This window comes from Calypte anna, chromosome 5 (assembly GCF_003957555.1).
Source record: "Calypte anna isolate BGI_N300 chromosome 5, bCalAnn1_v1.p, whole genome shotgun sequence".
NCBI classification, from domain to species: Eukaryota; Metazoa; Chordata; class Aves; order Apodiformes; family Trochilidae; genus Calypte; species Calypte anna.
In genome coordinates this window covers 951,842-972,418 of record NC_044250.1, presented here as the reverse complement: position 1 = coordinate 972,418, position 20,577 = coordinate 951,842, and the positions used below count along the sequence as shown (strand labels likewise).

The following is a 20,577-nucleotide window of genomic DNA, read 5'->3' as shown; positions in this document are numbered from 1 at the left end:
GTGCTGAGGGCTGTGGGGTGGTGGTGGCCTTGGCAGGGCTGGGGGAAGGGCTGGGCTGGATTAAAAGGACTTTTCCAACCTAAAGAGTTCAGTGAGTGTGAACTGGGCAGAGGAAGCTTCATCCCAGCAGAGGAGGATGTGATGAGCAGGAGTGGCTGGGTTAGACCTTCAGAGGAGAGGCAGGAGTGGGTTTGATTTGAATCTGAAATAAATCTTGCCAAGCAGAGGTGGCAGGGAGAGGGAGGGCTCAGGCTGAGACCTCTGCTGTCCAGGTTCTTCCCAGGAGAAACAGGAAGGGATTTCTTGCTTCTAAGGCAGGAAAAATTTTAAAAAATAAATGGCTGGAGCTCCCCAGGAAGCAGAGAGGGGTTTGTTGCTGCTCCTCAGGCAGGATTCCATCTCTCTCCCTGCAGGCAGCTGGACTGTCTACGCCAGCTAGTGGTGGTTCTCTGCGAGCGCTCCCAGCTCCAGGACCTGGTGGAGTTCCCTTACGTCAACCTGGATAACGAGGTACAGCCCTAACCAGGTCATCAGGGGGGTCTCCAGGGATTCCAGGGATTCTCCACCCACGGGGACCTTCTCCTTGTCCCCCCACAGGTGGTGGGGATCATCGAGTCACACGCTCGAGCTGTGGACCTGATGTCCCACAACTACTACGAGCTGCTCTATGCCTTCCACATCTACCGCCACAACTACCGCAAGGGTGAGGCCCCTGGGAGCAGGGCTGCTCCTCCTGGCACTGCCACACAACCACTGAACCACCACCCGGGCTGGAAAGGGCCTCTGGGATCACCAAATCCAACCCTTCATCCACTCCCCCTGCGGTTGTGCCCGTGGCACTCAGTGCCACATTCAGCAGTTCCCACCTCCAGGGATGGAGAATCCTCCACCCCCTCTCTGGGCACCCATTCCAATGCCTCAGCACCCTCTCTGGAGAGAATTTCTTCCTGATATCCAAGCTAAACCTCCTTAAGCTCTGCCAGGGGAGGTTTAGGTTGGATATTAGGAAGAACTTCTTAAGCCCATGGCCTCTTGTCCCACTGATATCTGCCTGGGAGCAGAGCCCAACCCCCCCTGGCTCCAACCTCCTTTCAGGGAGTTGCAGAGAGTGATGAGGTCTCCCCTGAGCCTCCTCTTCTCCAGCCTCAACACCCCCAGCTCCCTCAGCCCTTCCTCACAGCAATTCTGCTGGATCCCTTCACAGCCTCCTTGCTCTTCTCTGGACCTGCTCCAGCACCTCAGTCTCCTTCCTGAACCTTGGTGGACTCCATCCTTGGGTGGGAGTGTTGGTGTGCCTGTGGAAAGGCTCTGCAGAGGGAGCAGGAGAGGCTGGATCAGTGGGACAAGGACAATTGGATGAGGTTCAGCCAGGTCAGGTCCTGCACTTTGGTCACAACAACCCCGTGCAGTGCTTCGGGCTTTGGGCAGGGGTGGCTGGAAAACTCCTCAGCAGGAAAGGACTGGAAGGTGCTGGTGGACAGCCAGGTGGCCAAGAAAGCCACCAGCATCCTGGCTTTTATCAGAAATAGTGTGGCCAGCAAGAGGAGAGAAGGGATTTTGCCCCTGTACTCTGCACTGGTGAGGTTGGACCTCAAGTGGTGTGTTCAGTTCTGGGTCCCTCACTGCAAAGAGGTGACTGAGGTGCTGGGACATTTCCAGAGGAGAGCAACCAAGCTGGTGAGGGGCCTGGAGAATAATCTGTATGAGGAAGGGCTGAGGGAACTGGGCATGGGTAGTTTGGAGGAGGCTGAGGGGAGACCTTGAGGGGATTGGGACGTGGGTCTTGGGCTCTTCCCCCCCAGTGCCAGCAACAGGACAAGGGGAAAGGGGTTCAAGCTCTGCCAGGGGAGGTTCAGGTTGGATATTAGAATAAATTTCTTCCCAGCAGGAGTGATTAAACACTGGGACAGGCTGCTCAGGGAGGTGGTGGAGGCAACATCCCTGGAGATGCTGAGAAGATGGGGAGAGGAGGTGCTGCAGGGAGGGCTCAGTGGTTGTAGGGGCTTGGTCAGATTTTGACCAACCTTGCTGCTCCAACCCGATTCTGTGCTGGGCCTGGGTGATCTCAGAGCTGCTTTCCAGGCGTGACTGTTGTGTGATTGCTTTTTCCTTCCAGCTGGGACAGTGATGTTTGAGTATGGGATGAGGCTGGGCAGGGAGGTGCGGACGCTGCGCGGGCTCCAGAAGCAGGGGAATTGTTTCCTGGCTGCCATCAACTGCTTACGTCTCATCCGCCCCGAGTATGCCTGGATAGTGCAGCCAGCTCCAGGAGCTGTGGTAGGAAACCTTCAGCTCAGCTCCCACCTCAGCTGCTGACCCCAGGGGGATCCAGTTTCCAGCTGGATATTCGGGAAGGAGCTTCCTCAAATCCCTTGGGAGGGGTTGGGCTTCTTCATCCCCTGCCCTCAGCACCCCCTCACCTCACCCCTCTGCAGCACCCTTGGGTGGTTGGGGCTTTGGGGAGGATGCTGGGGTCTGTATGTGGGAATAAATCCCTTTTTGGGGGGTTTATTATTTATGTAAAGGAGTTCAGACTCCTTCTGGGGGAGTCTGAAGCAGTTAAAAGGAGAATCACTGGGAGGTGGTTTGTGGTTCAGGTCTGGTGGTGGTGGTTGTAGCCCCAGCAGCTCGTGCTGTGCCCTGTTTCTGGTAGCCAGAGACAAGCAGAGCCTGAACTGCCAAGGCCTTGTGTGGCTTTTCTCTTTCATATTGGAAACCAGGTGGGGATAAACCCTCTTTTTTTTTTTTTTTTTTTTCTGCTTTTTCCTGCCAGTATGAACGTCCTGGAGCATCCCCCAAGAGAAGCCACGATGGGGAGTGCACAGCTGTTCCAAGTGAGTGCCCAGCCCTGGGTTTGGGTTGGTTTGTTTTGCATTTCCCCAACTTCTGCTCTGCCCTTGGAGCTCTGCTGGTCCCCTGTGAACTGGGGGACAGCTCAGGGCAGCTCTCACCTCCATCTGATCAATAATTTGGGGTGATTTATATCTCAGGAGAGCTTTTCCCTCCATCTGATGAATAATTTGGGGTGATTTATGGCTCAGGACAGCTTTCACTTCCATCAGATCAATAATTTGGGGTGATTTATGGCTCAGGACAGCTTTCACCTCCATCATAAATAACTTGGGGTGATTTATGGCTCAGGACAGCTTTCACCTCCATCAGATCAATAATTTGGGGGGAGATTTAGCCACAGATCCTGGCAGGCAGAGCAGCAGCTGTTTCCCACCAGAAAATAACACCTCAACTAAAGGAGGAATCAAGGTTTGGATCCAGGAGATGAGACCCTGTTCAAGGTAGCAAGGAGAGGGCAGCAAATCCCACCCTTTCCTGGGGTACAGCTCCTCTTAGCATAAGCAGAGAGGTATAAACATTTTCCCTAGTGCCTGAGGAGCTTTTTTCTTTAAATCCTTTGAATCTTTTGCCTCTGCTTCTCACAGCAACTCGACAGATTGAGATCTTGGAGCTGGAAGATCTGGAGAGGGAAAGTGTCCTGGCCCGGATCCGACTGACCCTGGTGCAGCATGACCTCTCCACAGCAGCTGTGGCAGGTAAGAGGAACTTGGGGCTCCCACCTCTTACTTCCCACCTCTTACTTCCCACCAGGCTTCTTTTTTTTAGCTCCTTAAGAACATTTTCAGTCGTAGCTCAGAGGAGAAAACAGCAATTTTGCTCTGAAGCCAGAGGCAGGAGCTGGCAGGAGCCCTTCCCTTCCCTTCTCCCCAGCATTTCAGTGTTGCCACCAGTGTCAGCAGCCTGGGAGAAACAGTCTGAAGGTTTTCACAGGTTTCTGTGGTTTCTTGAACTCTGCATGGGGCTGGGTTTGTGACTTGAGACAAACCAAGCACCTTTTTGGCTTGCTGGAAGCTGCCCTCAGGTGTAAAAGGAATTAGAAAGCCCTAAGGAAAAACCCAAACAAACCATGATTAAATTCTTCTGCTGGACAATCCTGCTTGTCAAAAGTTGTTCCTTGCTGCTGGGGAGCAGAGAGCTGGGATTCTCCCCCCTTGACCTGCTCTCTGGGATGAGTTATGCAGCACAGACATGGTTTTCCTCTTGAAGCAGCAGCAGGAGGTGACTTCCCAGTGAGGGACTGCAGGAAACTGGGTCCAGCAGCTGCTTTGGAGGCAAAACTGGAGGTGCAGGGAGCTGAGTGCCACCATTTCACCTCCCCTCCTGCCACCTCCTGCCCTGGGTGGCTGCTGCTTTCCCCAGTCCCTCCAGGGACTGCTCCAGAATCCTTCTGGTTGGGAAAGAGCTTGGAGATCCTGGAGTCCAGGCAGGACCCCAACTCTGCTGAGCCTCCTCCTGTCCCTCAGCACCACATCTCCAGGGCTTCTGAACACCTCCAGGGATGGATGGGGATCCAACCACCTCCCTGGGCAGCTGGGCCAGTGCTTAACCACCCTTTTGGGGAAGGAATTGTTCCTAATATCCAATCTAAACCTTCCCTGGGCAACTTCAGGACATTTCTTCTCCTTTCACTTGTTCCTCGGGAGCAGAGCCCAACCCCCTGGTTCCAACCTCCTGCAGTGAGCAGGAAGGTGATGAATGGAGATGAGGAAGGAGCAGGTCGTTGTGCTGGTGATAATGGAAGGGGGAAGTTTAGTGCAAAGCTTACAGGTTGGCACCAAGCTGGTTCTCCTGCCCTGCAGGGAACTCCAGCCCTGAGGAAACTCTTGCTCTCCTGATCCGTGCCGGCCTCTTCGACACCGCTGTCACCCTCTGCCAGACCTTCAAGCTGTCCTTGACACCCATCTTTGAGGGACTCACCTTCAAGTAGGTACCAAGCTGCTGCTCTCCTTGCTTTGGGAGGCTGGAGGAATGTGGGAGGTGTGTGGCAGGGTTCCCCAGGCTCAGGAGCCAGCTCTGTCCTCACCCGACTCCTCAGCTCCTGCCTGATGGTTTTGAGGTGGGAATTAATTCCTCACACCTAAAAAAAGGGAAAATAAGGGAGCAGGGGGTGGAGGGAAAGGTTTCTCCCTTGCTTCAGGGGAGAGGTGGCCTCTGGCAAGTGCAGGTGATGCCAACCCAGGCACAGCCATTATCTGGAGACCTTTGTGGTGAGGTGGCTCGTGCCACACTCCTGCTGGTGGCCCTGGAGCTGCTCCCAGAGTTGGGGGTGGTCTTGGTACCCTCATCCCTCATCTCCAACCTTCCAGAGGATGCCTGGTGCCTGCTCAGGGGCTCAGCTGAGTCCTGTTCCTCTGGTTGGATGCACAGAGGGACATCTCTTGCCCAAACTCAGACCCTAAGGCTCACACCTGAGTCGTTGTTGATTCCTTTCCCTTGGGGCAAGCTCAGAAATTGCCTTTTTCCTGCCAAGCCAGCAAATTTCTGGCTGTTTCTTAGACAAAGCCATGCTAGGGGGGAAGGGGAGCAGAGCAGGAGGAGGCTCCCAGGGCACCCACCTTTGTGCTGCTCCCACTTTAGGTGCATCAAGCTGCAGCTGGGAGGGGAGGCAGCACAGGCAGAGGCTTGGGACTGGCTGGCAGCAAACCAGCTCTCAGCACTGGTCACCACCAAGGAGTCCAGGTAGGTCCTGGACCATGGGGGGGACAAGAACAGAACCATTCCTGGTGAGATGGGGACATTCCTGGAGCCTTGCAGGAATCCTGAGGGTCACAAGTTGACTTAAAAAGAAGAAAACCTGAGAGGGGAGGACACCTCTGTGGGTGTCCCTGCTGTCCCCACCTTCTGCTGGTTTGGTTTTAGCCCAAGAGGCTGTGTGAACACCCAGGTGCTGCTCACTGCCTCCTCTGGAGGAGAGAGTGGGGAACATAAAGGTGGTGGAGACTCGTGGGGCTGGGACAGGAACAATTCCATGCTAGAAATCCAATGTGATAGGAGCAGAATGTCCCCCAGGCATGCCAGGACCTGGATAACAACCTCCTTGGTCTGTTGCTCTGCTCCCTCCCAGCTTCTTCTCATCCTCCAAATCCCAGATTTCAATCCCAAACCTATTCCAGCTCCTCAGAAGGAAACTGAGCTCTCCGTGCCAGGAGGGCTGAGGCCACACCTTGAAACCCAGGCAAGGGGACAAGGTCCCCCTGGTGCAGTCCCTGGTGACAGGGACCCCCTGGCCCAGCTTCTCAGGGTGGGAATCCTTGCTTTGCAGTGCCACGGATGAAGCTTGGAGGCTGCTCTCATCCTACTTGGAATGTTACCCATCCCAGAACAGCCTCCACCATCGCTGTGTCATCAACAAGCTTCTGGCCCACGGGATCCCTCTGCCCAACTGGCTCATCAACAGCTACAAGGTCAGCTCATCCCTTGCCTGAGCCCCAAAAACCATCTCCAAGCTGTCCCCAGCTCCTCCTGACAGCAAATCCCACATTGAGGTTGGATGGTGGGAAGAGTTTCCTTGCTGGAAGGAAGAGTGGTCAGGGATTGGATTGGAATGAGCTGCCCAGGGCAGGGCTGGAGGGGTCAGAAAAGGTGTTGAGGTGACAGTTCAGGACATGGTGGTGTTGGCTTGGGGGTTGGATTTACCACAGGATCATTAAGGATGGAAAAAAACCCTTCAAGTCCAACCAGAACCCACCTTGATTGATGATCTTGGATCTTTAATGATTCCAAGCTTCACCCTTCCAGCTCCAGCAACATCTTGGGTCACTGTGTGGGGAAGAGCTGGAGCTTGGAGCCCATTCCAGAGGCTCAGGGAAGGCTCTTCCCAGCACTGGGGCTCAGGGCAGGATCTCCTCAGCATGCTGGTGGCTCCTGGCCGTGGTCCCCAGGTGATTTCTCCCCCTCTTTGCCTGCAGAAGGTGGATGCTGCTGAGCTGCTGAGGCTCTACTTGAATTATGACCTTCTGGAGGAGGCTGTGGAGCTGGTCCTGGAATATGTGGATGCAGTGCTGGGCAAAGGGCACCAGTATTTTGGAATTGAGGTGGGTGTCAGGACCCTTCCTGGGGGCAGAGCCCTCTGCTTGGCTTTGTGCCCCCATCCTTTGGTGCTTCCAGGAGGAAGAGTGTGGGGTAAAGCCACTCCCAGAGAGGAGAGGATCTCAGAGTGGGACCTGTGGGGTTGGGGTGTCACGGGTGGGAGCTTTTCCTCTCAGGGAGGAACGTTGACACCCCGTTTTGACCCCAGGAATGTCCTTTCCCTTCCAGTTCCCTCTCTCAGCCACAGCCCCCATGGTCTGGTTGCCCTACACAGCCATCGATCAGCTCCTCCAGGCCCTCCAGGAGAGCTCCACCAACCCACACAACCTCCTGGTACGTCCCCCACGGCCCCCCAGGAGCACCCAGGGGTGACATTTGGGGGGGTGGGAGTGGGAGTGGGAGAACCCATCCCCTCTGACCCCTGCTCTGGCCCTGTCCCAGCTCTCCCAGCAGCTCCAGCAGAAGATGGAGGATTACCAGCACAAGGTCAGCGTGGCCACCCGGGATCGGCTCTACCGCCGCACTTAGGGACAGCCCTGTCCCCCCATGACCCCCCCTGCTGGGTGCTGGCTCCAGGTGACACCCCCAGGAGCCACCCCCGGGTGTCCCCCCTGCGCTGCTGGTGCTCTTTTTACTCTTTTTTCTTTCTTTTTTCGGTTATTTTGTTGTCTGGAAGGACCCAGCTGGGGGAGGTGGGTGTGGGGGGGGAGCCTTGGTGTGTCACCTCGCTGGCCCTGTGTGTGTGTGTGTCCCCGAGGGGTGACACTGGGGGGGTGACTGGCACCAGGGTGGGTCCCCTCGCTCTCCTCCTGTGCCAGAGGCAGCAGCTTCGGGTCTTTCTTTTTGGGTTTTTTTTTTTATTTATTCGTGATGCTTTTGGATAAAAACGGAATAAACCGACAGTGTTGGTATGGGGCTGCCTGGGGGGCTGGGGGGCTCTGTGGGGCTGGGGGATCCCTGGGGGGCTGGGGAGCTCTGGGGGGCTCCAGGATCCCTGAGGGGCTGGGGGATCCCTGGGGGGCTGGGGATCCCTGGGGGGCTCTGTGAGGCTGGGGGATGCCTGGGGGGTTCCCTGGGGGGCTGGGGCTGTAGGGCAGCAGCGTTGGAGCTGCTGGAGGGGGGGGACACTATAGGGCAGGAGAGGGTGAGAGGGGGGGTCTGTAGGGCAGGGTGGGGGCTATGGGGTAGAGAGGGGCACTGAGGCTGGAGGGGGGTTATAGGACAGGGGGGAGGGGGCTGTAGTATAGAGGGGGGCTACAGGGTGAGGCTAAGGGGGAGTCATAGGGGGGTATAGAGTGGGGGGGCTACAGGGCAGTGCTGTGGGGGGGGGTGTAGGGTGGGGCTATGGAGGGGTGCTATAGGGTGGGGTGTCTATAGGGCAGTGCTTTGGGGGGCCATGGGGGGGGGGGCTATAGGGCGATGCTGGGGATGGGGGTTATACGGGGGGGTCTATAGGGCGGTGCTCTGGGGGGATTATACGGGGGGGAGTCTATGGGGCGGTGATCTGGGGGGGCTATGGGGTGAGGGGGCTATGGGGCGGTGCTGGGGGTGGGGGTTATACAGGGGGTGGTCTGTGGGGTGGTGCTCTGGGGGAATTATGGGGCGGGGGCACTATAAGGGGGGTGGGGGTCTATGAGGCAGTGCTGGGGATAGGGGTTATAGGGGCGGGGGTCTATAGGGCGGTGCTCTGGGGGAGCTATGGGGCGGGGGGGCTATAGGGCGATGCTGGGTATGGGGGTTATAGGGGGGGGGGTCTATGGGGCGGTGCTCTGGGGGGGCTATAGGGGGGGGGTCTATAGATGGGTGCTCTATAGATGGGGGGGTTATAGGGGGGCTCTATAGATGGGTGCTCTATAGATGGGTGCTCTGGGGGGGGCTATAGGGGGGGTCTATAGATGGGTGCTCTATAGATGGGTGCTCTGGGGGGGCTATAGGGGGGGTCTATAGATGGGTGCTCTATAGATGGGTGCTCTGGGGGGGCTATAGGGGGGCTCTATAGATCGGTGCTCTGGGGGTCTCCGGTGCTCTCCGTGTCCGAGGCCCCCGCGGGAATCTCTGCCCGCGCCGCCTTGGCCCCGCCCCCCCTTCTCGGTGGGCGGAGCTTTCTCAGACCCCGCCCCCTTTCTCACCCCCACGCTCGCCGTGGCCCCGCCCCCTCCCTGTCTCCCCGCGCATGCGCAGGCCCCGCCCTGAGGCGCCGCTCCCGCCGCCGCCGCCATGGGGAAGAAGTCGCGGTCAGCGCCGGGCCGCAGGCCCATCCTCCGCCTGTCCCCACCCGGGCCCCGCCGCGAGGAGGCACCGGGACCGCCGCTGGAAGGAGCCGACTCGGGTTCCGAGCCGGGTAACAGCGGATGGAGGCGGGGGTTGGGTTGGGCTGAGGGGGGGGGGAGGGTTTGTGCTTTGTTGGCGGGGCGCGGCCTAGCGCAGGCTTCGGTGAGGCCTGCTCGGAACCCTGCGGCCGAGCGGGGGCACCGCCGCCTCAGCGGACACGGACACGGACACGTACGGACACCCACAGGCACGTACAGACACCCACTGATACAGACAGACACACATACAGATACCCACGGGCACACACAGACACCCACGGACACCCACTGGTACAGACGGACACGCACGGACACGCATAGAGATACCCACGGACACCCACAGGCACATACATACACCCACTGACACAGACAGGCACCCACAGCCACAGACAGACACACGTACAGATACCCACGGACACACATGGACACACACAGACACCCACGGACGCCCACTGGTACAGACAGGCACCCACGGGCACAGACGGACACACACAGACACCCACGGGCACCCACTGATAGAGACGGGCACCCACGGACAGGCATAGAGATATCCACGGACACCCACAGGCACATACAGACACCCACGGACACGCACTGGTACAGACAGGCACCCACAGACACACACAGACACACATACAGATACCTACGGACACCCACTGACACAGACAGGCACCCACGGGCACAGACAGACACACATAGAGATCCCCACGGACACACATGGACACCCCCAGACCCCCACGGGCACACACAGACACCCATGGACACCCACTGATACAGACAGGCACCCATGGACACAGACAGACACACATACAGATACCCACGGGCACACATGGACACTCACAGGCACCCACGGGCACCCCCAGACCCCCACGGACACCCCCAGCCCCCCACGGACACCCCCTCCCTGCTCTCTCTAAACCGTTTTCCCCTCGCAGAGGAGCCCGAGGCTGTGGCCGAGCCCCCCCGCAGCGCTCCCAACCCCCCGGCCCCTGCACCCGCTGCTGCTGTCAAGCCCACAGGTAGGAGGAGAGGAGGTAAAACTCCCTCTTTTTCCCAAAAAACCCCAATAAACTAACAATCAGGGACGTGCCCCTCTGCTTTTAGGGAAGGAGCATCCCCACCCATAAGAAGTCCTTTTTTATTTCTGTCTCATAAACAACTGGGGGGCTCTGGGTGGGCTGTGGGGGTTCCCTGCTCCTCCAAAGCCCTTCCTGGATGGGTATTGTCCCTCTGTATGTGCTTATTAGGTTAATTAACTCTTTCCTCAGCGATTCTTAATACTGATTATCCTCCTCTTAATTGCTTTGAGGTCTCTTTTGAGGTTTGCTCCTCCCCAGTTCCTTTTCCAGCCTTACTCCCAGGACAGGATAATGACCCCGTTTCACTGCTTTGGACTTAACTCCCCCCAGTTCTTTAGGGTGGAGGTTGGAAAAACTCCCTCTTTTTCCCAAAAAACCCCCCAATAAACTAACAATCAGGGACGTGCCCCTCTGCTTTTAGGGAAGGAGCATCCCCACCCATAAAAAGTCCTTTTTTATTTCTGTCTCATAAACAACTGGGGGGGCTGTGGGGGTTCCCTGCTCCTCCTAAGCCCTTTCAGTGGGTATTGTCCCTCTATAGGTGCTTATTAGGTTAATTAACTCTTTCCTCAACGATTCTTAATACTGAGGAGCAGTGATTATCCTCCTCTTAATTGTTCTGAGGTCTCTTTTGAGGTTTGCTCCTCCTCAGTTCCTTTTCCAGCCTTATTCCCAGGACAGGCTGCTGCCCCCGTTTCACTGCTTTGGACTTAACTCCCCCCAGTTCTTTAGGGTGGGGGTTGGAAAAACTCCCTCTTTTCCCCAAAAAAACCCCCAATAAACTAACAATCAGGGACGTGCCCCTCTGCTTTTAGGGAAGGAGCATCCCCACCCATAAAAAGACCTTTTTTTCCTTTCTCACAAACGATTGGGGGGTTCTGGGGGGGCTGTGGGGGTTCCCTGCTCCTCCAAAGCCCTTTCAATGGGTATTGTCCCTCTGTAGGTGCTTATTAGGTTAATTAACTCTTTCCTCAACGATTCTTAATACTGAGGAGCAGTGATTATCCTCCTCTTAATTGCTTTGAGGTCTCTTTTGAGGTTTGCTCCTCCCCAGTTCCTTTTCCAGCCTTACTCCCAGGGCAGGATAATGACCCCGTTTCACTGCTTTGGACTTAACTCCCCCCAGTTCCTTAGGGTGGGGGTTGGAGCAGGGCCCTTCCCCCCTCTTCAGTGCTTGAGTGTCTTGGGAATGTTGGTTTCTCAGCTTAGGAGCTGCCCCTGCAGTGTGTTTTGGGGGGGAAGGAGGAAAAAGGGATTTTTTTCCCCTTTTTGCTGTTATTATAACTTCAATAAATCCAATTTCCACTCAGTAATTCACACAGGAGTGCTCAGAGGAGCAGTTCCTCCCCCTCTCTGGTTTTCAGCAGACAGCCCAAGGATGGGGAATTATTTTTTAGTGTTTTAGGTTTTTTTTTTTACCCTGGGGGCTTTGCTCTTCCTCTCTCCCAAGGCAATTTTGGGGCAGTTCCCTTCTTTTTGGATAGAATGGATACTTGGGGGCCATTTCTCCCCTCAGCTCCCTCAGGGGGGGTTCCCCACACCCCTCACCTCCCCTTGCTGCTCTCCAGCAGCACCACAAGAGTTTGGGGGGTTCAGTCTGCCTCTGAACCCCCTTTTTTTGATGAAATTTCCCCAATTTCCCCTCTGCCCGGGGCCAGGAGGTTTGTGCCTGCTGGGTGCCTACGCAGACAGCGACGAGGAGGAGGGAGAAAGCTCAGAGAAACCCCCCCGGGCCTCGGGTACCAACGGCAACAACTCAGACATCGACAGCACCTTGGCCAACTTCTTAGCGGTCAGTGCCTTGGGGAGGGGGGAGGAAGGAAAATTCCCTTTGGAATTGAGGAAAAAACGGGAAAAACCCGAGGATCCCGGCGCTGCCGAGCTGATCCGGGGTTGTTTCCACAGGAGATCGATGCCATCACGGCTCCTCCCCAGCCTGCTGAGCCTTCCCCCTCCCACACCGCTGTCCCCTCCTCCTCCTCATCTTCCTCGGTGCCGCCCCCAACCCCTCCCCGTCCGGAGCCAAAGGATTCGGGATCGGGATCAGGATCCCAACCCCCCCCCAGCACCACCAACGGAGCTGCCCCAGCACCCGAGTGGCAGTATGACACCCAGTGCTCCCTGGCAGGAGGTCAGCACAGGGCTGGGAAAGGGGGGGAAACGTTTTGGGGGGGGGGGGGGGGGATGTACCTATTTTGGGGGGTGGGCAACCATCTGGGGGGGCTCTGCACCAATTTGGGGGGGAATGGGAGCATTTGGGGGGGAATGGGAGCATTCTGGGAGGGGGTTGTACCTGTGTTAAGGGGAGGTGCTGCCATTTGGTGGGAGATGCACCCATTTTGGGGGGCTTGCAGCCATTTGGGGGGCTCTGCACTCATCTTGAGGGGGGGCTGCACCTATTTTGGGGGGGGCACACTCATTTTAAGGGAAGATGCACCCACTTTGGGAGGGTGCACCCATTTTGAGGGGGGCTGCACACATTTTAAGGGGAAGATGCACCCATTTTGGGGGGGGCTGCAACCATTTTGGGGGCTCAGCACTTATTTTGAGGGGGGCTACACCTATTTGGGGGGGGGCACACATTTTAAGGGAAGGTGCAGCCATTTTGAGGGGGGCTGCAGCCATTTTGAGGGCTCTGCTCCCATTTTGGGGGCTCTGCACCCATTTAGAAGGGGGCTTCACCCATTTTAAGGGGGGGCTGCACCTATTTTTGTGGGGGCACACCCATTTTAAGGGAAGATGCACCCATTTTGGGGGGGCCTGCAGCCATTTTGGGGGCTCTTCTCCCATTTTGAGGGGCTCTACACCCATTTAGAGGGGGACTGCACTCATTTTGGGGTTTCTGCTGCCCCCCACTGTGCTCCCCAGAGGGACCTGAGGGTGGTGACGATCAGGAAAAAGGGGGTGACAGCAGGGAAAGGGGGTGACACCCACCCAGGAGCTGATCCAGTGGGGGGTGGGAGGTTCCCTGGGCGTGTCCCCAGGTGCCACCAGGTGTGTCCCCCCCTGGGTGCCATCGTGTCCTTGTCCCCTGTGTGGCAGTGGGGGAGCTGGAGATGGGGGACTGGCAGGAGGTGTGGGATGAGAACACGGGCTGCTACTACTACTGGAACACCCAGAGCAATGAGGTGACCTGGGAGCTGCCCCAGTACCTGGCCACTCAGGTCCAGGGCCTCCAGCACTACCAGCACAGGTAGGAGATGTCCCCCTTTGTGTCCCCAACCCTGTCCCCTGGCTCCTTCCTCCCCCCCTTCACCCCTCTCTTCCTCAGCAGTGCCAACGGGAGCTTCGTGGCTGAGCCCTATTCCCAGGAGAAGGGAATAAGAGGGGCCAAGAGGGAGGTGAAGAAGGTGAGTGAGGGCCAAACCCCTGCCCTGGTGCTGCTTGGGGAGGGGTGAGGTGTTTCCTGACCCAAAGCTCCCTCCCTCAGGAGGTGAATGAAGGTGTCCAAGCCCTCTCCAACAACGAGGAGGAGAAAAAAGGGGTGGCTGCAGCTCTGCTGGCCCCACTGCTCCCCGAGGGGGTGAAGGAGGAAGAGGAACGCTGGAGGAGGAAGGTGATCTGCAAAGAGGAGGTGGTGGAGCCACCTCCTGAAGAGGAAGGCAAAGCAGGAGAGGTGACAGTGGTGGCAGCTGGTCCCCAAGAACCCGAGGCCATCAGGGAGCCTCTGGAGGAGCCCCTGCAGGAGGAGCTGTGCAGTGTGGTGCAGTCTGGGGAGAGTGGGGAGGAAGAGGAGGAGGAGCAGGACACCCTGGAGCTGGAGATGGTGCTGGAGAGGAAGAAGGTGAGGGAAGGAGGGCTTCTTGGGGGGCAGAGGGGGCTTTTTTGGGGAGGAGGTGGGTTTTGGGGGAAGGGTATTTTGTCAGGAAGGATTTTTGGGGGGAAAGTGTTTATTTTGGGGAATAAAGGAATTTTTTTTGAGGGGAAAGGGTTTATTTTTTCAGGAGAAAAGATCTTTCTAGAAGACAGAGTTGGTCTTGGGGGGGGAAGGGTTTTTTTTAGGAAAGGCACGGGGTGTTTTTGGCCAAGTTTTAGGGGAAGGGTTTTTGGGGAAGAGCTGATTTGTATGGGAAGGTTTGGTTTGAAATGAGTTTGGTTTGGGGGGGAAGACCTTTTTATGGCAGGAAGTTTGTTTTTTGGTGGGTAGAAGGGTACTTTTGTGGGGGGAAGGTCTTTGTGGTGGGTTGAAGGGTGCTTTTCTTAGGGGTAAAAGGCTTTTTTTGGGGGGAAAGGGTTTTTTTGAGGAAGTTCTTGTCAAGGAAATCAATTTTTTGGTGCAGGACAGTTGGAAACCACCCAGAAGCTGCAGCACTTTGTGTCTGTCTCCTTCCCCAGGCTGCTCCTGTATGGGCTGGGGGCTCCAAATTCCCTCTTTATCCCCTGGGGTGTCTCCAGCTCCTCCCTGTCTCTCTCCTCAGGCTGAGCTCCGTGCCCTGGAGGAAGGGGAGGGCAGCATCTCAGGCTCCAGCCCCCTCTCAGATGGCAGCCAGGGGGCTTCCCAGGACCCTGCTCGTCGTTTGGCCTCCAAAAGGGGGAAGTGGAAACTTTTTGTGGGAGCTGCCAGCCCTGAAGCTGCCACTCGAGGCTCCAAAACTGGGAGGGAGAGCCCAGAGGTGGGAGAAACAGGTAATTGGGAAAGGTCCCTCCTGGGAGGGGAGGAGGAGGAGGAGGAGGAGGAGGAGGAGAGGCCCCTGAGGAGCTGGTGAGGTAGGTGGGACAAGTTTTAGGGGGGTGGTTGTCACCTCTGTCACACACAGCCTGGCTTTGTCCCTTAATGAGACACCTCTACATCCCTCCTGCTCTGTTGAGCCCTCACCCTGCAACACCATGGAATGGGGGCATTTTTTGGGGTTGGAAAGGAGCTTTAGGATGATTGAGTCCAGCCCTGCCAAGGCCACCACCACCTCATGCCCCTCAGCACCCCAGTTTTGAGTCTTCCCAACCCCTCCAGGGATGAGGGCTCCAGCCCTGCCCTGGGCAGCCTGGGCCAGGGCCTGAGGAGCCTTTCCAGGGAGGAATTGTTCCCATTCTCCATTCCAAACCTCCCCTGGTGCAGCCTGAGCTCATTTCCTTTTGTTTCCTCACTTCTTGATCCCAGCCAAGAGCTGGCTGAGGGTGAGGCTGCTGCTTCCTTAGGAAGAAATGGCCAGAGATGGCCTTGAACTGGTGACACTGGTGGCCCTGTGGTGGCTTTTCCTCAGGAGCAGAACACCCCAGGAGGTGGCTCTGCCCTGCAGTGCTGCTTTCTCCTTTTCCAAAGGGTTGGGAAGCTCCTGCTCTAAAACAAGGGATTTAAAGCTGAGTACCAGGGTGATGGAGGGAACAAAGCCCTGGAGCAGCAGGACACATCAAGAATGGGGTTTTTCCTCCCAAATACACCAGGAATGGGATTTTTTCCTGCAGAAAATGCCATAAATTGGATTGTTTTTCCCCCAGGACACACCAGGAATAAGGCTTTTCCTCCAGGACACACCAAGAACAGGGTTGGTTTTCCCACAGGACACACAAAAAATTAATTCCCCCTCCCCAGAACACCAGAAGTGGGATGTTTCCTCCAGGACACACCAGGAATGGCATTTTTCCCCACAGAAAACTCCAGAAATGGGATATTTTTTAGTCTTGGGACACACCATAAATGGGATTTTTTTCCCCCCAGGACACACCAGGAATGTTGGAGTCTTTTTCACCTGTATTCCTGCCCTTCCAAGGGTCTCCACTGTGCAAACACTGAGACTTTCTCCTTCTCTCCTGTTTTTTTTTCAGGTTCCTGATGCTGTAGGAAGCTCCCCAGGTCCTTCCCTCTCTGGTAGGAGGAGTTCTCACCTCTCCTTTCCTTCTCCTGCAGCCACCAACGTGGAGACAACTGAAGCAACTTCAGACAAAGAGGCTGAGCCCGAGGAGCCCCAGGAGAAACCAAAACCCCAAGGGGCTCCAAAATTAGAAGAGGAAGAGCAGGACCTAAAGGTACAGAGCTGGAGAGGTGGGGGGGTGGGATCCAGCCCACCCAGGGGGCTCTGGGCAGAGTGAGGGGGGCAGCTCCAGCCCCCTGTCCTTTCTCCAGCTGGCAGCAAAGCTCTGGAAACATTTTTAAAAAATAAAGAGGATGTTGGGGGGAGGGATAAAGCCCAGAAGTGGTGATGAGGGAGGGCAAACACTTCCCCCTCTGTGTCCAGGGGCTCCTGGTGACATTTTTTAAGTCATTAAATGCAAACTTGGGGGATTTTTCTGATGGATTTTCTCTCCCATCCTTGCTTTGCTCCTGTGGCTGCAGCTGAGCCATCCCCAGAGCCCTTTCCCCAGCTCCAGGTGACTCTTCCCCAGGAGCTGTGACTGTGAAGAGATTTTTTTGAGTTTTTTTCCTGATTTTCCACTCATTTTTGTGACCCTGAGAGAAATCTGGCTCCTGATTCTCTGCCTTTCCCTTCCAAATGTTGTCACCTCCCCGTGCCAGCTGGTTCACACGTGGGGAATCACTGCCTCCTGCTAAAACCCAGGTGGAAACCTGCCCTCCAGCCCTGCCCTCGTTATCCACCACTTAATTAAGTTCCCTGCTGTGCAGGGGATGAGTTTTGTGACACCTTCACCACCTCCAAGGATTTTTGGGGTGGGATGATCCCTGCCCCAACCCTCAGCACATCCCCTCCCTCAGCCTGCTCCATGGTTTCAGCTCATTTATTTCTACCAAAACAAACCCCAAACCAACAAAACCCAAGCCTGCAGGAGGGAGATGACTGCTGAAATCTTGTCCCTTGGGTTGTCCTCTCCTGTCCCCCTTGCTCTTGTCCCTTCCTGGGCGACCAGGAAGCTCAGTGCTGCCAGAGGTGGGGATGCCCATGGTGGGGCAGGGATGGGGGTAACCTCTTGTTCTGCCAGCTCCATCTCTGCCCTCCAGCCCTGCCCTCGTTATCCACCACTTAATTAAGTTCCCTGCTGTGCAGGGGATGAGTTTTGTGACACCTTCACCACCTCCAAGGATTTTTGGGGTGGGATGATCCCTGCCCCAACCCTCAGCACATCCCCTCCCTCAGCCTGCTCCATGATTTCAGCTCATTGATTTCTACCAAAAAAAAGACCAAAACAAACCCCAAACCAACAAAACCCAAGCCTGCAGGAGGGAGATGACTGCTGAAATCTTGTCCCTTGGGTTGTCCCCTCCTGTCCCCCTTGCTCTGGTCCCTTCCTGGGGGACCAGGAAGCTCAGTGGTGCCAGAGGTGGGGACGCCCATGGTGGGGCAGGGACGTGGCTTTGTTGGGATGGGGGTAACCTCTTGTTCTGCCAGCTCTCTGCTTTGCAGGAGATCCAGCAGCTCCTGCCACGCCGCTGAGGGATCTTCCCTGCCTCCTCCACAGCCACCTTAATTCTGGAATTAATTATTTCCTTACCTCAGGCTCTCCCCTAGGGTTGGCTGCCCAACCCCTCCCTCTCTCTGCAGACAGACGCCGCGGCGTTGGCTTTGGGGACCTTCCAAAGCTGCTTCTGAGGAGCAAAATGGGGGGAGAAAAAGTACAGTTTTAGACCCCTCCTCAAAGAAATGGGGATCCAGGCACCCACCCTGGATCTTCACTGGGTCACTCTCAGGGCGGGAGCTGCTTCCCTTCCCAAAAACTGTCACATGTCCCCAAATTGGAGGTCTGACTCCTGTGGGACACGGGGTGGCCGAACTCAAGTGTAGACACAGCCAACACCACCCCTCTGGTGCTTCCCAGCTTACTTCCTCTGGAAAGCAACAATTCCTGAGTCTGATACGAACATCCCAGCCCTTTTCCTCTGGGAAAACAGCTCCAGGATCCCATTGAAACCTTCCCACCCTGCCCAGGGCTCTGCTGTGGCTCCCACTCCCGGGGCAGACGCAGCCCATGTCCTCCTCCAGAGCAGGGAAGGAGCTGCAGGAAGGTTCAGCACCACCTTCTGTGGCTACGGGGGGAGCTCTGCTCCCACCAACCCCATCCCAGGGGTGGGTAACAGGGGTGACAGAGCCCTTCAGGGTGACAGAGCCCTTCAGGGTGACAGATCCCAAATCCTGTTCGCCGGGGGAAAAGGCTGCAGCGGCGGCCGCCCGGGAACGCTCCCCATGGGCACCTCTTTGACTCTTCCCTTTTCTTCCCTGGCAGTTTCAGATTGGAGAGCTGGCAAACACTCTGACCAGTAAGCTGGAATTCCTGGGAATCAACAGACAATCTATCTCCAACTTCCACCTGTTGCTGTTGCAGACAGAGGTAACCAAAGCCTTCGCCTTCTGTTCCGAAGCGGATTCTCAGATCCTCTCAGCCCCTTCCTTTTCCTCAGCACCTCCCCTTGAGTCCTGGTGCCATGAAGGGATAAAAAAAAACCAAACAAAAACCCAAAACCTTTTTCTGGAGCTGGTGTCCTGTGGCAGCTCCCCTCAGTGGTTCCCCTTCCCCCTGGTTCTTGCCCTCTAGACCCGCATTGCAGACTGGAGGGAAGGTGCTCTCAATGGAAACTACCTCAAACGCAAACTCCAAGATGCAGCCGAACAGCTAAAACAATACGAAATAAACGCCACCCCTAAAGGCTGGTCCTGCCACTGGGACAGGTACGCCCTCTCCTACCTTTCCTCACCTTTCATCCTCTGACATCTCAGACATGATTTGTGACCATCAACCCACCAACCCGACGAGACCGTTGGCGCCGTTTTGTATCCCCGGGAGACTGAGAGCGGCTTCGGTGGTAGCGGTGCTGGGGCAGGCAGAGAAACCAGCCCGGCACTGGCACCCTAAATAAATAAATACATAAATGATTTAAAAAATACAAATATAAAATAAAATAAACCTGCTGGAGGAGGAGAAGGAGGAGGATGCAAACGGAGCGCTCAGCGCTTGGAGACGGAGCTGCAGATGATCCCTGACTGGACAGAGCTGGTGGAAGCAAAGCGCTGCGGAGGGCGGGCCTGGGGGGTCGCGCATGCGAGAGCTCTGTGAACTTTGCAGGATCTCTGGATCAACTCTTCTGACCAACAGCTCTGCCAAAGGACAAACCCCACCAGCCCGCCGGAACGAAGAACAAGATTTCTGTCTCCTGCCAGCAGGTCAGACCCAAACATTTCTTTGTCTTTTCGTTTTATTTGGTTTTGACTCTGGCTTGGTTTTTCTGTTGTTTGAAATCTTTGCTCTTTTGTTTTTCAGCTCCCAGATCCGCTCCCTCTCTCTAGCATTCACTGTGTGTGTTTTTGACACCCGAGAGTATCATAAAAGCGACCTCCAACCACGGGGTAGGGGGGCAGCCTCTTGCCTCCGTCGGGCTGTTCCCCCGTTGCCTCATTCTCAGTGTGGTGGGGGGGTGACTTTTTGGCCACCCCTCGGCTGAAAAGTTCCCCCAAGGTTTGAGTGTTGGACGTCGCTCTGCTGCCTGCTGGCTTTTCGCAGCCCCCTCCCTCTTGAGGAGAGAGAGAGGAGGAGGGGAGGGGGTTTTGTTCAGGGCGACAGTTCACTCAGCCAGCAAGTGCAAAACAAAAAGAGAACAGGAAAAAAACCACAAAAAAATACACTACAGAAAAAAAAAAAATAAATTGAGCTTTGAGCCAGCCAGCTCGGGGCTGTTTTTTCCTCCAAGTTGTTTGGGAGAGCAGCAACAAGAGGGTCTTTCCCCTGCGAGAGCACAGAGCTGTCGTGGGCCAGGCCCACCTGGGAGTGGTGTGTGAGGTGGTCGGGGGGGAGAATCTAAAGCCCCCCCTTCTCTCTCCTGTGATTTAGGGAGCATAGACGCTATTTCTATGTTAACGAGCGCTCGGGAGAGTCGCAGTGGGAATTCCCTGACGGGGAGGAGGAAGAGGAAGGAGAGCGGAACGCCGAGAGGAAAAACGAGGGTCCTGCTCAGCCCCCCCCCAAGGAGAAAGGAGAACGCCCCGGGGACACCACCCAGAGACCTGCAGGTACAGCCCGGAGGGGGGGGCCTGGCCCTAAAATGGGGGCACAAACCTAAAATGGGGATCCTGATCCTAAAAGGGGGTCACAACACTAAAATTGGGATCCTGATCCTAAAAGGGGGTCGCAACCGTAAAATGGGTTCACAACACTGAAATTGGGATCCTAATCTAAAAGGGTTTGCAGCCCTTAAATGGGATCCCAGCCCTTAAATGGGATCCCAACCCTTAAATGGGATCCCAGCCCTTAAATGGGATCCCAGCCCTTAAATGGGATCCCAGCCCTTAAATGGGATCGCAGCCCTTAAATGGGATCCCAGCCCTTAAATGGGATCCCAACTCTTAAATGGGATCCCAGCCCTTAAATGGGATCCCAGCCCTTAAATGGGATCCCAGCCCTTAAATGGGATCCCAGCCCTTAAATGG

At 56.1% G+C, this 20,577-nt stretch overlaps 3 protein-coding genes across 5 annotated transcripts in view; all 3 read left to right on the top strand.

Moving 5' to 3' along the window:
• Positions 1-7,789, top strand: part of NUP160 (nucleoporin 160) — a 30,677-nt gene extending 22,888 nt beyond the window's left edge. Inside the window, exons 25-35 of the mRNA XM_030451323.1 lie at positions 414-510; positions 598-703; positions 2,117-2,277; positions 2,774-2,834; positions 3,438-3,548; positions 4,653-4,776; positions 5,431-5,532; positions 6,116-6,257; positions 6,762-6,887; positions 7,111-7,215; positions 7,324-7,789. Coding sequence (XP_030307183.1) covers positions 414-510; positions 598-703; positions 2,117-2,277; positions 2,774-2,834; positions 3,438-3,548; positions 4,653-4,776; positions 5,431-5,532; positions 6,116-6,257; positions 6,762-6,887; positions 7,111-7,215; positions 7,324-7,410 — 1,222 coding nt within the window. The 3' untranslated portion in view covers positions 7,411-7,789. The remainder of the gene's footprint in view (positions 1-413; positions 511-597; positions 704-2,116; positions 2,278-2,773; positions 2,835-3,437; positions 3,549-4,652; positions 4,777-5,430; positions 5,533-6,115; positions 6,258-6,761; positions 6,888-7,110; positions 7,216-7,323) is intronic.
• Positions 7,790-9,068: 1,279 nt separating this feature from the next.
• Positions 9,069-20,356, top strand: FNBP4 (formin binding protein 4). 3 transcript variants are annotated; one of them, XM_030451276.1, is made up of 13 exons: positions 9,069-9,223; positions 10,127-10,210; positions 11,929-12,062; positions 12,176-12,401; positions 13,313-13,463; positions 13,545-13,620; positions 13,701-14,054; positions 14,689-14,896; positions 16,116-16,234; positions 18,383-18,487; positions 18,692-18,825; positions 19,220-19,317; positions 19,982-20,356. In XM_030451276.1, the coding sequence occupies exons 1-13, from the start codon at positions 9,100-9,102 to the stop codon at positions 20,305-20,307; spliced, it is 2,139 nt and encodes a 712-aa protein (XP_030307136.1). In that variant the 5' UTR covers positions 9,069-9,099; the 3' UTR covers positions 20,308-20,356. The 3 variants fall into 3 exon arrangements, with proteins under 3 accessions (XP_030307136.1, XP_030307135.1, XP_030307138.1); XM_030451275.1 differs by having other exon boundaries at positions 13,542-13,620; XM_030451278.1 differs by lacking the exon at positions 19,220-19,317 and having other exon boundaries at positions 13,542-13,620; positions 19,982-20,225.
• Positions 20,357-20,402: 46 nt separating this feature from the next.
• CABP4 (calcium binding protein 4) overlaps positions 20,403-20,577 on the top strand; it is a 905-nt gene continuing 730 nt past the window's right edge. The window contains exon 1 of the mRNA XM_030451519.1: positions 20,403-20,448. Within this exon, the coding sequence (XP_030307379.1) occupies positions 20,403-20,448 (46 nt within the window). The remainder of the gene's footprint in view (positions 20,449-20,577) is intronic.